Below are 16,922 nucleotides of genomic sequence, written 5' to 3' on the forward strand. Positions count from 1 at the left end.
GGTACGTCATATCCGGCCTTCTTTAACGTCGTGTCAAAGCTAGCAGGCAAGCAGGTTTTCTAATCGCTGCGTTTTGGCAAGGAATTGTTTTTAACACGACCTGTTTCGGTGTCTGTACATCTGCGAGTGAAGTCCTAACGCGGGTGTCTGTGCAGTAGCTACTCGAAGTTTAAGAGTTGAAGCTAACGGCAGAGCACGTTGTGTTCCTTGTGACACACCGTTAGTACGTGTGTGGCGCGGCGGAAAGAAGCTAGCTGACTTTAGCATAGATATCTCTTGCTTTTACTCAGGATGCCATGCCACAATCAGCAGCTGAACAATGTGAGCAGTGGCCAGGAGCACCCAATGAAGCAAGTTCGGTTTGCAAACAGTAACAGCAGCGTGCCTGCAGTAGTATCCAACTCCGAACCAAGTGATGCCACAACACAGCCTGACAGCCAGGACAACCTGGGACCCCAGCTTAAGCTGCTTCCTCTGAATGACCAGATCCGTGAATTACAGACAATAATCAGAGACAAGTGAGTCCCCCGCTCTTGTTTACTGACACACAGGCCATATGCATAGTGGTTGTGGTACAAAAGCAAGTAACGAGCCTTATATAAAATATAGACTTGTGTTTATGGTCTCTGTAGAAAACTATAATTAGTAAATGGAAAAACGTAGCTGTTCTTCATTTCACTGAACTGGAACTATAATAGAAAACCAGGAAGGTATGCCAAAAAAGGCAGCTTACCAAAAATTTTATGGAATGTAAATTTCCAGGGGAAGTCAAAGAGTTTGCAGTGATATTAGATAGGTCAGGCAAACGTATAGCACATCTCAGATCTTGATGTAATATTAGAAAAACAAAGCGTGAGGTTTAAATAACTCACTCTTTAAACATATGTCAAATGACCAAATGGTAAATGGCCTGTATTTATACAGCGCTTTACTAGTCCCTAAGGACCCAAAAGCGCTTTACATATCCAGTCATCCACCCATTCACACACACATTCACACACTGGTGATGGCAGCTACATTGTAGCCACAGCCACCCTGGGGCGCACAGAGAAATGCTTTCAGCCTGACCATCTCCAATTTCCTTTCAAATGTTAGAAGGGGGGGGGCACGCTTCTTATTAAAGAAACTGCAACATTTTACCTCTATATTGTTATAAGTTTACTCATAAAATAGATATTTTTTCATATAAATATTTTTTATTTTTTAAATGTGTGTATATATATATATATATATATATATATATATATATATATATATATAGATAGTCACAAAATATCTATCTATCTATCTATCTAAGTTGGGGGCATTTTCAACCAGCTATATCTACAGAGCTACTTAAATTATGTAAATCATATTTTTTAGGCCAAATATCTCCGACCTTCACTTTATGTAGCAAATTTGAGTTCATGATCACCCTGGGAATTTTTCAGGCTGGGATTTTTTTTCCAGATTTAGTCAGTTGATATGAAATGACCCATATAGCTTCAATGATGACTCAACATGGTGAAAGAAACTACAGTATGTGCAATATTGTCCATGCCTGTGACTAGGGCTGGGCCATATTATACCGTTCACGGTAATACCAGTATAATGTTAGGCAACGATAGGAAAATGAAATATCGCGATAGAATATGAGTAAAACGCGCATGCGCAGTGGCTTTGTTTTCATACGCACATGGCCGATTGTTGAGTGAAACAAATGAACCAGAATTGGTTTGTAAAAATGGTGCAACTTCAGTGATGTGGAACTGGTTTGGTGTTTGTCCGTCAGATACACGACAAAGCACATTTTTTGCAGAACATGCAATCGGCCGTCGTTATTGCCGGACTAAGATGCTCTTAAATCTGGGAGTAATCTGGGTCCTAAACTCCATAACCTTCAGGTCAAACGAACACTGCAGCATCACTGAGAGTTAAAAACTGTCTAAATTCTTTCATCTTTAATAAAACGATCAGCATTGCTGCTTTACCAGGTGTAACTATGAAGTTTAACTTCCAGGCATCCATGAAAACAAAATTTATTACATTTAACGGAGTTAGAAGTTAGCAGGAAGCTAGCGGAAGCTAGCTCGCTAGTTTCGCTAGCATGTTCTGACTGAGAGATTTCTGAAAAAAATCAAACGTACAGTTCTGCTATCACTTCCAACATAAATGAAGACAGGAAACTAAACAGCAGTGACGTTTATAGTGTTGTGTGTGTGTGTGGGGGGGGGGGGGGGAGTTGTGTGTGTGTGTTTCTTGTCTTGTTTTTATGGACATGTAGTCTGCCAATAAAGATTGAATTGAATTGAAAAAAATAGGGTTACTGAAGTTGGGCTAGCTGGTATTTAATGATGTGCTACGTTATCGCTAGCAACACAGCTATGTTAGCATAATATAAACAGTGAAGCTGGAGGACAAACACTAACACTTTTCCACTTAAAAAAGTTAACGTTAAGGTTTCTGATAGATAGAGACAAATGCAATCGCATGGCAGGATGCTGTAAACGGACCAAACTTCAGTCAGAAGAACAACTGAGATAATCCATCCACAATACCAGGTTAGTCATTAATATACTGCAACAACATGGGAACAGAGCAGCTGTGATAGAATACAGCATTAATGAATCAATGGTACAGAAGTGGAGGAAGCAAGAAGAATGAGTTTAATAAAGTTTGATTTATCTGACTGCTTTGTTTCGCTTAATGTGCCTTATAATCCCGTGCACCTTATGGTCCGAAAAATACGTACTGCACACTGCAGTTTAATGTTGCAAAGCACCTCTTTTTAACTTCAGTGGATATTATACATGGTTATGCTCAGGATATGTCAGCCCATTTCTACTGGAAATGCCTTTTGGTTAAACTTTCAGCAAGGCATTTGCATTTGCACTGTTACATTTTTATAAAGCTTTAATGTACATAAAAACCAGCTTCTTGTTTAAGTGAAAATAAATGGAAGGTTGTCTTTTTGCGCTAGTAATGTTGTGGAGTTGTATTTTGTCTCGCATCAATTATATCGTCAGTTATATCGTTATCGCAAATTTTCAAATATATATCGTGATAAATATTTTTGGCCATATCGCCCTGCTCTACCTGTGACTAAAACAAGTGATGCTTCTTCAAGGAAACGTCATAGTAACTATCATAACAGGTTCAGCTACAACATTTTTTAAGCCTTTCAAGGAGAGAATAATTTATTGTATCAAAAGAACCAACATATCTTACAGTTGTTAAGATGTCTTGTGTAGTTATAACCTTGTATTACTTTACCTGATACAAACAGGAATAGTTGTCGTCTGTTCACACAAAAAGAGATGAAATTGAAGCAGTAATAAGATTATTTGAATCAGAGCAGTGCTGAGTATCAACCAGCTCAGAGACGCATGTATCTTAAAAAATAGATCATTAGGAACTATAAATGCAACAAAAATGATATTATTGTAATGAAAACGAAAAGTTAAAATACTAATTATGAATAGCCCACTTTAAAGTAGTCACATGTAGTAAAAGATTTGCATTTTTACTGTTATTGGTATTTTGATGGGCAAACATCCAAATAATAGTTGGTGCCTTCTTCATTAACACATGATAAGAATTAAAAAATGACATGCATACAGTCATGTAAAAAAGAGTTTCCACAGGACTATGCAGTGCTGATAGTCTGATCATCATCAACTGTCAGGATCTTTGTAAAAGCAGACATTTTGGCAATTTGCTGGTCTGGAGCATTCAGGTGTGTGTTAACAACCATGCAATGCTCAGATAATCTGTAAAAACTCCCAAGAGCTGCATCTCAGACTCTACAGGCCTCAGTTAGTATGATAAAACTCATGACAGTACAATCAGAAAAAGACTGAACAAGTCTGGTTTGCTTGGAAGGGTTGCCAGGAGAATACATCTTCTCTTTAAAAATAACCTAGCAGAGGGGGTTGTTTCAAAGTTGATCTGAACAAACCACAAAATGTTGGGCCAGGGTTCACATTTCCGAAAAACAAAACACAGCACATCAGCACAAATACCTCATACCAGCTGTAAAGCATGGTGGAGAAGGGGTGATGATTTAAGCTTATTTTGCAGCTATATACCTAAGCATATTGCAGTCACTTAGTCGACCATATGCCAAAGTATTTTACAGTGAAATGTCAGGCCATGGGCTAAAGCTTGATGTCACACAACAGGACAATGATCTCCAACAGAATGACTGAAAAAGAGAAGAATAAAGATGTTGCAGCAGTCCAGTCAAAGTCCAGACCTCAGCCTTAATTAAATTCTGTGGCAGGACCTTAAAAATATTGTGCATATATGAATGCCTGCAAACCTCAATGAACAAATAGCACTGTAAGTGCGCCACAAGTGAGCGACAATTCCTCCACAATGATGTGAGAGACTTAAAACGCCATACAGAAAACAATTACTGCTAAATAATAAACTATTGAATCATGGGGTATCCTTTAAGTTTTCAAAGAAGTACATATTGTCATGGGGAAACTTACTTTTTCACATGACTGTATAACAAATGGCTTAAATAAATAGGCATTGCAAATATCAGATGTTCTTTACAGGTTAAGAATTGCTTGAAAATGACCCTTTTCATAGTAAAAGTTTGCCAACCCCTGATCTAAAATGATCTAATCAAACTCATATTTACATTTTCAGGACAACCAGCAGAGGAGATTTTGTGTTTTGTGCAGACCGACTGGTAAGATCATGACTTTAATACAGTATGCTGTAAGAGTGTGAAGATTTTATAAATAAAATCTGTTTGTGTTGTAAAAAACCAGATCAGGCTTGTAGTTGAAGAGGGCTTGAACCAGCTCCCCTACTCTGAGTGCACAGTGACCACACCGACAGGTGAGGAGGATCTCTCTGTAATAACAAAGTCGTTATTCAGGTGTAAAGACTAGGTTAGACAAAAACAGAGTTCTGAATTCTGACCAGTGGGCTCCAGTGTTTGAGTGTTTTAACTCCCAGCATTATATGACTGTGTGGGCTTTTTCTGAACAGCTACATTTTGTGACTGTTTCTGCTTCATTTTTTCCCTCAGGGTACAAGTATGAGGGTGTCAAGTTTGAAAGAGGCAACTGTGGAGTCAGCATTATGAGGAGTGGTAAGTTAAACCTTCTCTAGCACACCTATCAAAACAAATTTGTGTCTTTCCTAGGTACACATAAGTCTTCCATGAAACCGTGTACTCATACTGTGCATCTGTTTTGCTCTTGCTCGGTTATCGTTTGCGCTGGATCATAGACTAACTACTCTCTTGTTTGAATACTACGTTGTGTAAACGTTATGTTAGGCATTTGAGACAGCTATTTGTCTTTAGTTTTGTAGAGAGCACAGTCTCTGAAGGCTTCGCTGTCAGCAGACCACACAACCAGAAGTGACACTTGTTATCTATCCTTTTGGTTTAATGAGACTGTTACCATAGCTGTCTGCAAAGCCTGTTTTGCCTTTTTGACAGTCATGCTAGAATAAAACACAGGAAGTATAAAACTCAAACACTGTACCTTAAAGGTAACACATCAGCTAAGTCAAAACACCGGTTCTATTGTTTTCCATACCACAGTCATGTCTTGACATCCTCGTGGGTTGACTTTGAGCATGTCATGGTAGAGCGCTGTAATGTAATGAAGACTGAATGCTTTACAGTGTGACCAGTGTGTGAACTTTTCTATGTGGTTGTGGAGGAAAGCGGGCAATTCTGCATTTATATATAGCATTGTTTGTTTGCTTGTTTTTTAAATGGCACCAGCCATGTCTTTATATTTCTTTAATATTTTTAGGTGACTTTGGGTTTAGGAAAATCCGGAATGTATTTTTATGATTAGCGCTGCTGATAATTATTCTTGTAATTTCAAACAAACCGATATGGCGTGAGCGTGTCTTACTGGAGAAATGAGACGCAACACACATGTAGGTGCAGGTCTGCTGGAAATCCCCGCTGATGAAGACAAAACTAACCCTAAGCAACAAATATATTTCAACCTTTCAACCACAGTTGCATTTCACGTGCTTTCTCACAGGTGAGGCCATGGAGCAGGGTCTCCGTGATTGCTGCCGCTCTATCCGCATTGGCAAGATCCTCATACAGAGTGACGAAGAGACACAGAAAGCCAAGGTCTACTATGCCAAGTTCCCCCCAGATGTGTATAGAAGAAAAGTGCTGCTCATGTACCCCATTCTCAGTAAGTAACAAGATGGCTGAGCTCGTTTTTTCTTGCTGGTGACTCCAGTTTGTCACCTTCAGTAGCACGTAAATGTCAAGAGATGTCCAATTCTGTGCAAGTGTAAAAAGAAAAAAAGTTTTTTGTATTTATTCATTTTGGAAAATCTCCCTTGAGTTGACCTTCACCACCAAGTCTGCATTTCCACATCACGCCGGCCCATTCACACTGCTCTGATAATTATAGTTCTCATGGGGCTAATTATACATTGCCTGGGAGATAGCCACCAGGCTGCTGAATAACATAATGAGTGCCAACAAAAATAGTATCTTAATAGCCCCGGTTTCCCTGTGTCACAAAGCAGCATTTTTCTGTTCTCAGCTTTAAAAAAAAAAAAGTGATCAAGCTAGGCTCAAGGTATATTTTATAATGTCAGAATGATGGAACATATGGTTTCATTGATGCATGCTAACTGGATGTGAAATTAAAGCCTGTCAATTGTCCAGACTCATGGGCACATCAATCAGCACACAATCACTTTCCTTTCCTTTTAAGATGCTCATAATGCATGAGTTGGATATATTTGAATTGGGAAAAATGCAATTATGTAGTTTGTGTTGGGAATCTGTTATGACTTGTCACATATTCTTGAGATGAGTCAGCAAATTTGTCATTATAAGCAGGAATGTGAAGCAAACCTTATTTGTTCTGTGTCTGCAGGTACAGGGAACACCGTGATTGAGGCTGTGAGGGTGCTGAAAGAGCACAGGGTCCAACCCAAACATATTATCCTACTCAGCCTCTTCTCCACACCTCATGGTAAGCCAGACAGCTCAACACAAGTGCAGTCGCCACCAGCTCGGTTTTGTTTACCTCCCAGATCACACACTTTGTCCTCTATTGCTCCTCCACTCATGTTTCTGCTGCATCAGTGTCTATATAAAAAATACTGTTGCCAACAACAATGAGGTTCTGTGGCGCTGCTGATCTGAAGTCTTGCTCAGCAGTCATCAGTAAACTATGGTAACTTCTGCACGTTTATAGTTTTCTCTACTTTAGCTTGGGCCAGATTGTTTTGATGTTTAATGGATTTATTCCACTTAAATATATGAAACGTTGATATATTAAGCACATGTTGCCATTAAAATATAAAAAGCTATTTAATCCTCTGAAGGGGATGAAGCCTTTTTAAAGACATTTCCTTTTACCAGGTAATCAAACCCTGGTCTACACTATATACAGAAGTGGTCGCTTTATTAGGTACAGGTGCTCAACTCACAGGCACGAGTATGTAATCAGCTAATCACGTCACCAACCCAATGCATGTAGACATGTCAAGTTGGGCAAGAAAGGTGATGTAAGTGAACATTCCATGGTTGTTGGTGTCAAGGAGGTTGGTCTAAGTGTTTTAGAAATTGCTGATCTATTGGGATTTTCCACACGATCATCTCTAGAGTTTCAGAGAATGTTCTAAAAAGGTAATAAATCCAGTCAGCAGGTGTTCCATGGGTTAAAATGCCTTGTTGATGTCAAAAGTCAGACTGCTTTAAGCTGAGAGGAAGGAACCACCAACTCAAAAAAAAAGACATTTTAGAACCAAGGTATGCAGAAGAGCATCTTTGAATGTGCAACACATCAAAACTTGTAGCAGATAGGCTACAGCAGCAGAAGACCACACTGGGTGCCACTCCTGTCTGCTAAGGACAGAAAACAGAGGCTACAGTTCACACAAGTTCACAAAAAATGGATAATAGAAGTCTGAGAAAAACATCACCTGGTCTAATGTCTCTATTTTTGCAGCGACATTTGGATGGTAGTGTCAGCATTTTCCATCCATTTATAAGCGCAGTGTGCACATGTTCTGGTGGCTGCTTCCAGCAGGATAACATAGCAGGAGCTCAAAGCTCAAGTCATCTCAAGCTGGTTAGAGACAGTGATAGTGAGTTAGCTGTACTCCAATCTCTGATGAATTTTTCCAGCACCTTATGCAAAAGCGGCTCCAACTTAATACTAGCAAAATGTACCTAATAATAAAGTAGATGATTCAAGTGATTCCTGGACACCAATGTTGGTAATCTTATTGTCATGTGGAATGAGACCATTGTGTGTTACCATTACATTATTTTTAATAATCTATAATTAGTATTTTTTATACTAACAGTGTATCTGACAGTGCTAAAGGAGTTGTAATGAACTGACAGGATCCCCTGCAGCTCTGCTTAGTCAGTACTTTATAGTGAGTTTCAGTTCATTGTTTAGTGTTTGTTCATTCTCAATCCATTTGCAGCTACAGCAGACAACTGCCTTTAATAAAAAAGCACTTAAAAGCCACAGTAGGTAGCAAGTGGAGTAGCTGATGAACATAGTGGACTTAAAGGTAGATTATTCCCCTCGGGGGTTGATAGAAACAAAAACAGTGCCAAATGCCAGATAAATAATAATTTTGTTTTGGAACAGGTGAACATGTAAATATGCATCTACTTTTTAATGTTTGCTGTATAAACCTAAAAAGTGAGAATATGTCAGTGTTGTTGCTTCTTAAGCTTTAGGCCCCTTTATCAGCTTACCTGAGCTGTGCTTAACCTCACCACAGTACAGCTGAAGATGGTGGGAAATAAGATGGTTGCTTTTTTCCATCCTGGTCATGAACTGGCATTGCATAGCAGTCTTACCTCAGAAAAGCTTCAGGTTTTGGCTGCTAGTTGCTTTTGTTTATTCAGCACATCAGTGGCTTAGATTTCAGACAGAAAGTGAACCAACTGTACATTTTTCTTCTAGGAGCAAAATCTATAATCCAGGAGTTCCCAGATATCACAATTCTGACCACAGAAGTCCACCCGGTGGCTCCAACACATTTCGGACAGAGGTACTTTGGCACCGACTAAATGGAGGACAACCCGAGGAACATGATCTGCAAATAGTTTTGGTTTTTAATATATTTTGCAATGTATTTGTCATGTTCTCCTCATTGTGCGAAGTACTGCTTCTCATTTACAAAGTTCAAAAACTGATATCAAATTAATCAAATGTATATATTATTCTATGCTGTGTATAGTCATACTATAAAAAGACTACACAGAACCATGTAAAGAGTTCAACTTGGATCATTTTATTCTGCATGTTACAACATCTGCTGGATCAATAAAGAATATTTGTTTACAAAGAACAGCAAATGAAACTATTGGTAGTTTTGACGTGATGGAAAAAGGGAAGCACCACAATCACATACTCCAAAGACGGGTTAAAGAGGGGACCACATGTGCTCTAGCAACATTGAACTCCTGCCTTCTCAAGTTGTAAATGTTCTGTTTGATTAAAGTATGTTACTTCAATAGTTCACTTACCGGTAATAGAACAAAATATACAGACACTGCCTGCAGCAGGTATGGTTCAAACTCGATACACGAGAGAAAAAAAAAAGGCAGACTTTTATAACAATAAATAGACAAAAGACTAAATGATACACTCAACAGCCATATCCTTCTCAATGTTTTTATACAAGCTTTCACATATCCCTGATAAATAACCTACAGTTTCAGTAGAATGAACAGAAGCCTTTCTCAGATATGAGCAGCATTTAGTTTAGGTCACTCAACTTGGGAAAAAACTGATCTGACAAAAAGTTTAAGCTTCAACATACAACTGTACACACATCTGGTGAAAACCCAACTTCTTATGCATGACTGAATAAATGGGTTTACTTTGTTAAAGAAGTGGTTTCCTGCCAGGTGCGCTGTCTAAATACACAAAAGCAGTCTGAATAAGATTAGCTTTCATTGGTATTAAAATACATAAACACAGGTAAAAAAAAAAATAATAATCAGAACATTATATTGCAGAAGATCACTGCCCTCTACCAACCTGTTGATGAGGATCAGTTAATATGTACAGTGTATTTATCTAAAAAGATCAAAAACAGACATAGAAGACCCTATGCCCTCTCATATGCATGTTTGTGTCTATAACAAAAGCAACTTTTAATCCCCTGCATCCAAAGTGTTATCTTCCCAGGGATAGCTAATGATAAAAAAAAAAGACTGATTAGATTTTAAAAAAAAAGTCTCAGTAAATCTCATGCTCAAACCCCAGACATAAATCTAACCAATCACTGCATCCTTCTTAATCAATGTAGCAAACAGCTTTTAAGCCATGATATACAGTCTATTCAGAATATGACTCCACTGATAGATAGACATATCAAGTTTGCCATAATACTCAGATGTAACATGTAATCAGGTCTAACTATGACCAAATTTATGCTTGTCTTATTGTTACAGTCACCATTGTGATTAGACACTGAGCTAATGACATTCGAACTGCAACAGGGAGGATAAAACACTCCATAATGGGGGAAGAAGTGCCCAAGATGTTGGTGCAAAGTACTCAAAAGGATGATGAGGAGCAGGAGGATACATTCCGAGGAGATACTGACTCCAAAAGCAGGAATACTTGTTAGTAAGGCTCAGGTTAAGTTAGCTTTTTAATAATATGTTTAAGTCAAATCTTATGTTTAAATGCTGTAAACCTCAAACTTGTAGACAACTCAGTCACTATGAGACTTCTGGAGCCTGACAAGTGCGAGTTCCCTTCCCGTCCCCCACCAAAGAAACCATAAGGTGCAACACTGTAAGCTTAACTCTCAAACAGAAACCTGTAAAATTGCACACTGCCAGACAGAAGCTGTAAAGGTTTAGTGCTCTGTCAAGAATAACAAATACAGGCAAAATATTTTCTCTGTAATTAAAAAAAAGAAATCAGTTGCTTTTCTGTAAAACAGGAAACACTTGACTTGCCCCGAAAATAAAATTTTATGATGACATGAGAGGCGATGCTTCCACTGGTCATCCAATGAGTTCCTTTTTTCATCAGTATGTGAAGCATCGGGGTAGAGTTGGCAACGACAGTCCAAACGCAGGTCTTAATCCTTTTGTTTGGGCCCCTTCGGTGTGTCTGAACGTCCTTGTGATTTGGAATGATTTACCTCTCAATACACAGTGTGTGCGATACAAGTCCAGGTCTCCACCAGTGTAAATTATTCCTCCATCTCTATGGTAACAGAGGGGTCCACATCCTCTGCTGGAATGATTAAAAAAAAAAAAAAAAATCAGCATGTAAATTAATTTTTTCTGTGGTTTTGTTGTAAACGATGCATCTGGTAGTGAACAGTGTGGTTCATGTGACCAGCAGGTGGTAGCAAAATATAAACACAGCAGCAGTTTATAGTGAAGCCTTCAGGTCATTTCAACTGAACAAATATTGAACTAATCTGCCGTTGCATGGTGTCGTTACTGTGTCCCATCCCCTCCGCCGTTAGCCCAAGGTTACAAACCTTGCCCATCTTATTGCTCCTACTGTGTGACCTCCAACAACGTTTGTTTTTGGATGTTTCAGTGCAGGGATTCCATATTTGGAAAGTCAAGTTACGGAAAAGTCGGGGTCTCTGAATGGATATTTTCTCTGTCACTACACTCGAGCAATAAATATGACTTTCATAGGAATAAAAAACATAAATAAGAGACAGGCACAAATAACTTATAAAGCACAAGTATTCACTGGACACTATTACTTGTTTTTGTAAGACCTGAAGGTGATAGAGTAGGTAAAATATTTGTTTAGAAAATACAGTAAAAGTCACCGGATGCCTGCAAGCATTTGCCTGTGACTCGCATGACTCACCCTTTATTTTTGTTTTTAAATTTCACAGTGCAAAGCAACTACAAAGGTCAAAATGACACAAAGGATAACTGTAATTAGATACTAACAGATTCTGGAAAAAACTCAAGCATTAAGTCTCTTAAGAGGTTTTTAATGGATTAAAAAAATGCAAAAGTATTAGAGCCAATTATTTTTGGAAGGAAGCTACTTGTGTCTTTAGCACCAGCAATCTCATCTAGAGTAAATAGAAGCCAAGAGCCATATATTTCATGGATCAGGTGCTACTGTGAAGATATGTTGACCAGCAGGTCATGACAGCTGTCCTGGATGATATAAGTTGAATAGGATATACAGTATATTGGGCATTAATGAGAAAAAGGCGTTTTCAGCTCTGTGTATTTTAAATATGACAGAATTTAAATAAACTCACCCAAGCTTCCCTCCTCAGACCCATCATCAGACTCTTCCCACATGTCCTCGTTAGCTAATAAGGGGTTCTGGGATTCAGAGCTCCGGTTCTTCAAAGCAAAGTAGTGGCCATTCCCTTGGCTGACATATAAGAGGTACAGAAACAGATGGAAGCTTGTTAAAGATCCAGTTAACTATTAAATAAGTTCCAACCATTGATCAAATTCTTCACTATGCATGTTATTCATTAGCTCCACTGCAGCTTGATGTAAAAACTACTCTGTATTCTGAAGTCAATGTCATATTGTTCCCCATCAATTATTCATATCCCTTATACTTCAAATATTCAGTCTTCTACTTAAATCATTATACTGATCGCTAACTCTTCCTCCACCATGGCAGTAAGCTGAGGTACAGACACTTGCTCAGCCTCTTTGTCCACAACATTATGCAAGAACTAACAGGCCAAATTCCATGAACCTGGTGGAGAAGTGGTGGTGAACAGAGGAAGTATCCATTAGCTTTTGGTGAGGATCCAGATCATGTTCTGTGAGCACTGGCTTTGGCACACGTTGCACTCTGAATTAATTCTGTGTATTTCAACACTCTGTTGCAAACTATAGGGCCAAGACTTCAGTGTAAAGATGCCAAAATGCCATCACCTCATTATAGAAATCAACGAGTTGCCTCCTGACAACAAACTCACCTCGTAAAGACGGGGATGAACCACAATCTCCGATTCTCTCCAAATACCTGCTCCAGATTTCTGCGCGTGCCGACGTTAAAGCCGTTTTTGTCTGGTCCGTTGGCAAAAACCGGAGCTGAGAAGGCCTCTAAAAAACAGATATGAAACTAGTTAGGTTTCCCCTGTCAACCTTTCAATTCTCCATACCATATTTAATGTGTGCTTAATGTATTAAATAAATGAGATCAATTTCTTAAGGAGGAGGGTTTAATCAGTAAATGCGTCAAATTCTCACCTAATGTGGATCTGTTCTTGGCCACAAGCCAACAGTGGTAGCCAAAGAGGAACATGAGACTGACAAAGAACATGAGAGCCACAAACATGAGGAAGAGGACGTGGAACTTTGCAGGCCCGTTTGGCAAGACCCCCTGGGAAAGAGCGAAATGAGAGTGCTAGAAACCTGAGAATAAACTATGACAGAATGCTTGAATCTTGCGGAAATACAATACTGCTGACTATAAGGACTTCAAAATGACATTATGACAACTTGTGAATATGAGTCATAAAGCAAGAATGACACTCACTTCCCAGAATTTGAGGAAATACTGAAAGACTGTTGCCGCAATGAATATACAGTACACCATAGAGTAGGCAAGGAAAAGGAGAAAAAACTTGTAGTTGGAAAAACCAACACAGTTGTTCACCCTTAAAAGGAAAAAGACATTCTGGTTTTAGAACAAAACATTTATTTCACCATTTAAACACTGACGAAGAGGAAGAGATTACAACTTACCAGGGACAGTGATGGTCCATCTTTAAGACACACCTTAAAAGCAAGACAAGGTTTCTATATCATTTTAATGGCATTTGTTTCATGTTAGGCAAGCTTTTCTTACAGCTTTCTTTAACATGTACACTGGCAGCTATCGGCTCGTTCCCTTTGCTAAACCTCTGCACTGATTGATCTTTGGAATAATGTCTTCAAGACATGACATGGCAAACAAAAGCAACATCCTCTAATTATCACAACAGTCCCTGGCCAACATATATCTAATTGCCTCTCTCCATCTCCAGATGAAGAGATTGGGGAGGAAAGGGTGTCTTACATTTCACAGACGGAGCAGTGGTGACAGCGGTCAGGCTTCAGCACCTGGCAGCGGTCGCAGAACCTGATAGCTGGAGACAAGAGGATGGCGAGTTGAATGGACGACATTTGAGCTGAGCTTGCCCTTCAAATACTTCCTGCAGCCCAGAACTTAAGTCTTACCAATCAGCATTAATGAAAGAGATATACTGGCTGATTACTCTGGATGAAGATGCTCCGGAGTGCACACAAAGCTAATTGCCCTCACCCATTTCCTTTCACCAAACACAGATTATGTGTGAGATGATGGATAGCGGCTAATATACCTGTATTGTTAGTGCTGCCCCCCACAACTCTATATCAAATAAGGTGGACAAAGAAAATTAGAAGAAAAAAAACATTTCACATGATTTCACATGCTTTCACTGCTTACCTCCAGATTGGGCTCGAGTGAAAATAGGCAGCTTCTTTGCAATCTCAACCAGGATTTGCTTCTGAGCATCTGGTCTGTCCTCCATTTCGTACCTTTGCTTGTCTGAGTATGACAGCTGAAACTAAAGCAGACAGACAGATATTTGCATACAACATATTCAGCATAGGCCACAGTTAATTGGTGATATTCAGGTTAGCTCTCCAGACCTTTTTGCATGGAGACGCAGGAGGGGTGAATATTGACTTCCAGTAGGTCCAGGAGAACATCACAAAGCAAACATGAAATAAAAGCAAATAGGCCACTGCAAGCACAAGAAATAATCACCATAATACATAATATATCAGAAACAAGCCCGGTGTTATTCTAGTTCATGGTTCAACAGTGCACATTACACTGAGACGAGAGGGTAGCTTACCTTTTTCCAGTGTATTGGTGATTGTAACTGTTAAAACAAGAACATGATTTCAGAAATACACCCAAGTTGGCTGACTGACAACAGTCTAGCTAACTGTTTTGGCTAACACTAGTTTGTTTATTGTTTACTGAAACAGAATTTACCGGCTAACACGACTAGCCAGACTGTCAGGTTGTACTTAGCTAAGAGGAATAACAGCACAACAGTTTTGGTATAAAACCAGGAATTACCACTGAGCTTGTAGGGGAAGATGGGAAATTAGTTTAGGTTTAAGGAGAATCTGATTGTATATTAAGTAAATGAACGCACACACCCGAAGCCACTTCCTGCTCTTTCTATAACGTTATGTCAACACCGCTGTGCGGTAGTCTGCGGTGTCTGTAACTAAACGATCAAAGTCGCGGGAAACCAACACAGTTTGCCATACTTACAAAGACATAGTTCAAAGACATAGGCGTAATACGACCACAAGACAACGGCGGTGATAATAAGAACAGGTATCCACGAGAAAACCCTCTGACAGCATCTCAAACCTCTGGAGAGAGCCATATTCCATCTGAGCTCCGCTCTCTTCCGCGTTCGACTACTATTCCTGGGATTTATCCATCAGTTGCATCGGGGAGCGATTCACTGCACTGAAGTTACCGTTTGGCTAGTGTTCCTTCTTTCTTTTTCTTTTTTTAAGATAAATATTACTTTTACTGTTGTAGAGTTACTCAAATATGCTTGATGGGCACATTAACATGTTTTTTGTTTTGTTTTGTTTTTTAGGAAGGAACAGCTGTTGTACATGGTGAATTCCAGTCAACTCAGGGTTAGGTTTGGTTTATTGGCACTGTGCAATGTTTTACAATAATTAAAGAACATAAAGCCTATTATAAGAAGCCGCATTAAAAAGCAAAAATACAAAAGAGCACACATTTTAATGGATACCCTCGGAAAAAAACCCGGCCCAGCTGAAAACAGTAAAAAATAATGATGAAACAATTGTGTCTTGTTGTCTCGGTTCCAGGGCCCTTTTGTTGTTAATGTTATCAGTAACATCTGGACTTTTACTTCTGTCACAGGTCAGAGTGTCTGGAAAGGTCTAAATTTTCTGCAAGCAAGCAAAGAACTAAGCTCAAAATAGCACACTTCAGAAAACCTGGGAAAAATACATAACCATGTATTTTCCTTATGTATCCTGTCAAAGTACCCTCAGGTACAGTCTTGGTAAGAAGACAGCTATGTCAATTCTAAGGTTTCACATTAATAATAAAAAAAATAACAATTAAAAAAAAAACATCTGTAGCTTAACCGGGTCTTAAAATGAGATAAATGGAACCTGAGCTGGACAACAACATGTGACGTGACACTGTACCATTTTGTTTAAAATTAAACAAAGTTGTGGAAAACTCAGTAAACCCAATGACTCAGTAGCTCATAGAATCACTTTTAGCAGCACTTACTTAAATTAATCATTTTCTGTATGGCTTCATCGATGTCTCACTTTGTTTTGGAAAAGATGTTCCCGCACTCCTTTACACCATTGTTTCAGCCCATTGAGGTTTGTGGACATTTGTTTGAGCACAGGTTTCTTAAGCTCCCACCACAGCATTTCACTCAGGTTGCTGCCTGGACGTTGACTGTACTATTGCAGTACATTGATTCTCTTCTTTTTTGTTCATATCCTGCACCTGCAAAACAAATCCAAATCATCACCACCGTGCTTCACAGCTGGTGTCAGCTATTTGTGCTAATATGCTGTGGTTGTTTTTCACCAAATGTGGTGCTTTGTGTCATACGGACATATCTCCACTTTGGTCCACGAGGGACATTATCACAGAAGTCTTGGGATTTGTTTAGATATGGTTTGCGAACCTAAGCCATGACGCTGTGTCCTCATAACCCTTCCCAGACTATTGGGTTGGAAAAGTTGCCTCATTAAGATCAGTCCTGGTGTCTTTCCTCTTTGGCATTTTTTAACACACGCCTTAATGCTCCAGATCAGACTAGAGTTTCTTACACTTGCTGATAATCAATTACGTTAGATTAGCAACACCTTCTTACATTCTTAATTCATATGGAAGCAGCAAGGGTGAGTTTTTCACCCACTG

The 16,922-nt window shown here is 39.1% G+C and overlaps 2 protein-coding genes across 2 annotated transcripts; one reads left to right on the plus strand and one right to left on the minus strand.

The window, feature by feature from the left end:
• Positions 1-281: 281 nt before the first annotated feature.
• Positions 282-9,312, plus strand: uprt (uracil phosphoribosyltransferase (FUR1) homolog). The gene is made up of 7 exons (XM_082509989.1): positions 282-518; positions 4,639-4,681; positions 4,764-4,833; positions 5,027-5,089; positions 6,006-6,167; positions 6,867-6,965; positions 8,925-9,312. The coding sequence occupies exons 1-7, from the start codon at positions 292-294 to the stop codon at positions 9,029-9,031; spliced, it is 771 nt and encodes a 256-aa protein (XP_082366115.1). The 5' UTR covers positions 282-291; the 3' UTR covers positions 9,032-9,312.
• Positions 9,233-15,455, minus strand: zdhhc15b (zDHHC palmitoyltransferase 15b). The gene is made up of 11 exons (XM_082509974.1): positions 15,258-15,455; positions 14,827-14,853; positions 14,618-14,712; positions 14,412-14,532; positions 14,001-14,070; positions 13,688-13,720; positions 13,479-13,599; positions 13,190-13,322; positions 12,916-13,042; positions 12,232-12,350; positions 9,233-11,222 (listed from the first exon to the last, which is right to left on the minus strand). The coding sequence occupies exons 1-11, from the start codon at positions 15,373-15,375 to the stop codon at positions 11,179-11,181; spliced, it is 1,008 nt and encodes a 335-aa protein (XP_082366100.1). The 5' UTR covers positions 15,376-15,455; the 3' UTR covers positions 9,233-11,178.
• Between the last annotated feature and the right edge of the window lie 1,467 nt (positions 15,456-16,922).

This window comes from Aulonocara stuartgranti, assembly GCF_965226115.1.
Source record: "Aulonocara stuartgranti genome assembly, chromosome: 2".
Lineage (NCBI taxonomy): Eukaryota > Metazoa > Chordata > Actinopteri > Cichliformes > Cichlidae > Aulonocara > Aulonocara stuartgranti.